The sequence below is a fragment of the Centruroides sculpturatus genome, unplaced genomic scaffold (genome assembly GCF_000671375.1).
Source record: "Centruroides sculpturatus isolate CEXI.00-Female unplaced genomic scaffold, Cexi_2.0 scaffold14, whole genome shotgun sequence".
In the NCBI taxonomy this organism is placed as follows: Eukaryota; Metazoa; Arthropoda; class Arachnida; order Scorpiones; family Buthidae; genus Centruroides; species Centruroides sculpturatus.
In genome coordinates, this window is record NW_019384312.1 from 146,795 (window position 1) to 151,877 (window position 5,083).

At 30.6% G+C, this 5,083-nt stretch overlaps 1 protein-coding gene across 1 annotated transcript; it reads right to left on the reverse strand.

Annotated features, from left to right (window-relative positions):
- Positions 1–476: 476 nt before the first annotated feature.
- LOC111621864 lies at positions 477–2,410 on the reverse strand. The gene is made up of 2 exons (XM_023364120.1): positions 1,976–2,410; positions 477–539 (listed from the first exon to the last, which is right to left on the reverse strand). The coding sequence occupies exons 1-2, from the start codon at positions 2,408–2,410 to the stop codon at positions 477–479; spliced, it is 498 nt and encodes a 165-aa protein (XP_023219888.1).
- Between the last annotated feature and the right edge of the window lie 2,673 nt (positions 2,411–5,083).

The window sequence follows — 5,083 nt, forward strand, 5'->3', positions numbered from 1 at the left end:
AATGTATTTGAATCGATTCCATTATAAATTCTTATGCCAAATAAATTAAATTTTATTCAATACACTTTTGGATGAAAAGAGAAGAAACAATTGTTGATTTAGAGTATTGTTTTCTCATAAATGAATGTTTTTGTTTATGCAATTTACTGTATTTCTTTTAAATTACGTAATTTCAAATTTGTAGTTATATTCAAAATCTTATAAAAATTTGATTACATTCTGTATTCAGTAAGATAATTGTATTTAACATAAGCAATGCAGTAAATAACTTTTCATATGTCCTGTGCAGGATTTTCTTTTTTTTCAGCCACGTGAAGAAAACTCGGAAAACTCTACATGATCAATACGTTCGGCAGACTGCGTAAAATAATTAAATAACTTACATATATATAAAGACGAACTAAAACGTCTTGCACCAACATCCCACCTTGATATGGTAAGCAGGCTTTCGTATCATTTACACGCCGTGAGCTACGTCAACGACATCTTTGCTGCAGCAGGGATGCCAGTGCTGAAGAGGATAAAGGATAGGAGTTAGACTGAAGTTAATTCAATTATAAGTTTAGACTGTTAGAAGTATACGAAGGCCGTTTTTTTCAATCTCCGATGATCCATAAAACAAAGACAAATGTAAGTAGGAAAATGAATTTATTACCTAAAGTTAGGTACAAACGTGGTCAATTTTAGACATAATCACCGTGAAGATTGAGGCATTTTTCATATCTGTGGACGAGCTTTGCTATCCTCTCTTTATAGAATGTTGCCACCAGTGACTTGAGATGAGCCTTAACTCTGTTTTGAAGTCATTAACGTCATTAGGATCGAACCTCTGCCCTCCTAGTCACGGAAAGAGGAAAGAGATGGAAGTCACTCGGCGCTAAACCTGGGCTATACGCTAGGTGTTTAAAAAGTTCCAAGCTTGGTAGAAGTCTGATATATGGAAGTCTTCACCACCTTTAATGTGTAAAGACTTCCATATCTTTCCTGAACTTTCTTCTTGTTTTCTTTTTTGTTTCAGATTAAAAATAGCAAATGTGTGATTTTTAAATACTTAATGCCGAAGAAATTAGCAGAATTTTTTTAGAATATCCGAAATTATCAATTAATTTTTTTAGAGTGAGGAAAATATCGAATGATATCTCAAATTATTCTTAAAATCGGACAAATATCCTCAAACTGACAGCGTGCAACTATATTACCATCAATGCCCCATATTGTTGACAATTACTTACGCGGTCAATGATGTTATACAAGCACAGATATTGCCTTATTATCATTTTTTACCTGGTTCGGAACATCTCCGACGCTTGTCTGGTTTCATGCTTTTTGGATTAGTGATGTTCAATCTATAATATCTTTTCTAATTTTATTTATCTCCGTTCTTTTACCAAATATACTATAAGAGATCCTTGGTTCTCTTTACTCACAAGAATCTGAAAAGATTCTTCAAGATTCTAGATGTTATCTGATTCTTATGAGCTGAAGGGAAACACATTCTTATTTCATATTTCGAGACCGTGTTGTGTCTTTATATTTATTTTTTAAAACCGCAATTTAGCGTAATAACCAATACTTGGCACAACATTCGTTTATTTCAGTTTGTGTTGTTTTTAGGATTCTCTTTGTTAGACTATTATTTATTTTATCTTCCCAAGTTTTAACTAGTCTATTAGAATATCCATCTAACAGAAATTTTTTCTTCAAGTCTTTAATATTATTATATATGTCAGCACCTTTACTAGTTCTATTTTTAATTTTATTAGGGCCTATATTCCATAGTGAATATATTTTGTTTTATGTATAGTAGTATATTTGAATTATATTTCACTGTTGTTTGTGTTGAACACGGTTTTCTAAAGGTTTTTAATTTTTCTTTCTTTCTTATAATTGTAATATCTAGGTAATTTATCTCTTGATTAATTTTTCCTTCTTTTCCTATTGTAAATTGTATCGTTTTTGTTATTTTATTAATTACTTCCTTTATTTGTTCTAACTTAATTTGTGTTTCTCTATATACAACAAAAATATCATCCACATATCTCCTATAAAAGTATATTCCTGGTATCCTATTATTATCATTATCTATATCTATCATCACGAGCCCAGCCAGCTTTGGACCAATCACAGAACCCATACTGATACCTTCTGTTTTTGTAAAATATCTGTCTTTAATTTCAAAATAATTGCTTCTATATGCAAACTCCATTAGATCTATAATTTCTGGTTCTATATCATTTTCCAGGTTAATTGATGGATACATATTAACAATGTTGAGACTAACCATTCTCAACGTTTCATCAATATCTAATTTTTTTATGTCACACATAAATTCATCCGTATCATGTATAGCAAATTGAGAATTTTGATACTTTTGTAAACGACTTTTCAAGAAGTTTTCTAAATTATACATGGTAGAATATTTAAAATCTATGATAGGTCTTATCTTTTCACCTGATTTATGTGTTTTTTAACTGAACTTTCAATTTTGGTATTCGTTCGTTGTTTTCGTTTAAGATAAACCATTTTTCAACATCATTTATTTTTCCTAATTTTTGTAACTTTGTAATACGATTCTTCATTTCTTTTTGAATAACATCTTTTGGGTTGATCGATAACTCTCGAAATTGATTATTCGTGATGACTTCTAATTTTTTTCGTTTCTGAAACTATAACAATTTCCTTTGATTTGTCGCCTTTTATAATTTCCAGGTTATTTCTATTCAAAAAATCATATACTTTGTTAATCTGGTGTTTGTATTTAAAATAATTCTTATCTCTAATGATTGTTTCATTTCTTTAACTTTTTATATAATTTTTAATATTGTTACTTAATATTTTTATAATATAGTAGAGCCTCGTTTATCCGAAAGTCGGTTATCCGAAAGAATTCCAGTTGGCAAATTTAAATTTTTGCTAGTGCTGTGGCGCTGCAATCTTTGGCTATGTCTTGGGCTACTCAAATATTTTACGTTTTTGATACTAAATTAAGTTATGAAGTATAATTTTTTATTGTTTTTTATATTTTTCAATATATTTATTTTGTTTGTACAAAATAAAGAAGTAATTTTTAACGATACAATAGTCACGATTATTATTTTAAAAAGTTTACGTTAGGCTTAACATCGACGAAAATTCAACGCGAAGCGACACGCAACGGAGAAAAATTTCAACACGGGATAGGTTAATATATTTTTTCGTACATAATCGGTTATCCGAAAAATAAGTTATCCGAACAATTCCATTCCCCAATTGATTCGGATAAACGGCGCTCTACTGAATTTGACTTATTCTCTTGCATATTATTACACATATAGTCCAAATTCGGTAGTATATCTATTAGTCTTTATTGATTTGGGCCGTTAAAATCTAGATCTGTATTTAACATATCAAGTATTATTACGTTTGTTTTATTCAAGACTAACGATTTTTTATGTTCTATTATTTCCGGTATTGTTGGATATTCAAACTTTTTATTAAGTTTTTCATATTTCTTGATTTCATATGTTTTAAAATCTTCTATCTTTGTTTTTTAAGTTTTAAAACACAACAAAAACTGAAATAAACGAATGTTGTGCAAAGTGTTGGTTATTACGCTAAATTGCGGTTTTAAAAAATATGTATATATCTTAATTAATTAACTACATTATTTTTAACTACTAATACGTTTCAAAAATATTATAATTGACATTTAAAAGCAAATTTCTAGTAGGAATCCTAGATCTAGACTGATGGAATTTACTATAAATTACACTTATCGGGACATCGTTTTTCATTCCACGCACGTGCTGGTTGACCCCGTTACAAGTTTTTATAAACTCTTTTAGTCCTTCGGCCTACCAGTGTCCAAGCGGTTCTTTTCCCTGAACACTGGGAGTTCGGTCGTGGGTTCGCGCCTCAGCCGAACGAAGCTGGCCACATGGAGTTCTCCGGTTTTTTCCTGAATAGGGGCCAGTTACCATTAAAATGACCTCCCGGAAGGCAGATAAGACAGTTACAATTAAAATAACCTCCCTAGACAGTTCGCCCAAATGTTGATTTGCCGTAACCTAACTAAAGTAAATTAGACTTTTTGCCCTATGGGTACCTTTTAGCAAGCCCATTATGGGTTCATTCAAACCAACAATGGGTGGCGAAGGACAGGACCTAATATACCCTACGAATGTACTATCCGCTGAAAAATTCCTAGAGTTTTCGACCTGCTGGGATTCGATCCGTGATTCTTCGGTGTTATGTTACCTTATTCCTTCAATACAATTCAAAAATATCCCTTTCTAAATTCAAAATATGCTTCTAATAGATGAATATAACAATTTTCAAATGAACAAAAGCCTAATATATAATATAATATTTTATGATCAGTGAACCAAGCTAACACACGTGGACTATAAATAACTTCGATTAAAATTATACACTTAATTCAAGGGAAAGGGAGTTACATATACGTTTAACGCTGTATTTAACATTAAATTTAAAATATATTATATCAGAAATTTTGTAATTTAAAAGTATAAGAAGGAAGAAAAATATCGACCTTAGGGTGTAATGCAATATGAATGTTGACAGTTTGTATCTCTTATCAGTTTTAATAACTTTTAAGTTAACTTCAGGCAATGAAATTTGTAACTTTTATGATTTTCCATGTAATAATTACGCCACAATTGATCAATATATTATAATATTCGAGCATTTAACAGAACTCTTCGACCTGAAACACCGAAAAACTCCAAAATTTAGTTTAAAAAAAATAGAACTTATGATACAAAAATAATCCCCTTTTTAATGTGTTTAACTGACTTTTATTTATATACAGTAGAACCTCGAAAACTCGGCTCTCGATAACCCGGCACTCCGGATAACTCGGCCACACCCTGGCAGGGCAAAAAGTCCTTAGTTAATTAATTTTCATTATAGACAGCTTTATAAAAGCTCTCATAAAGTATTTTTCTGAGGTCTGTCTTATCAGGTACATTACTGTACACAGTGTATTCATTAATTTTCATTTTCATGTAGTAAAGGCTCTATGCCTTCATAAAGGACGTACTTTTCCTTTGTTTAAGGGTATTTGGGCAGTTTATTCTCTGTT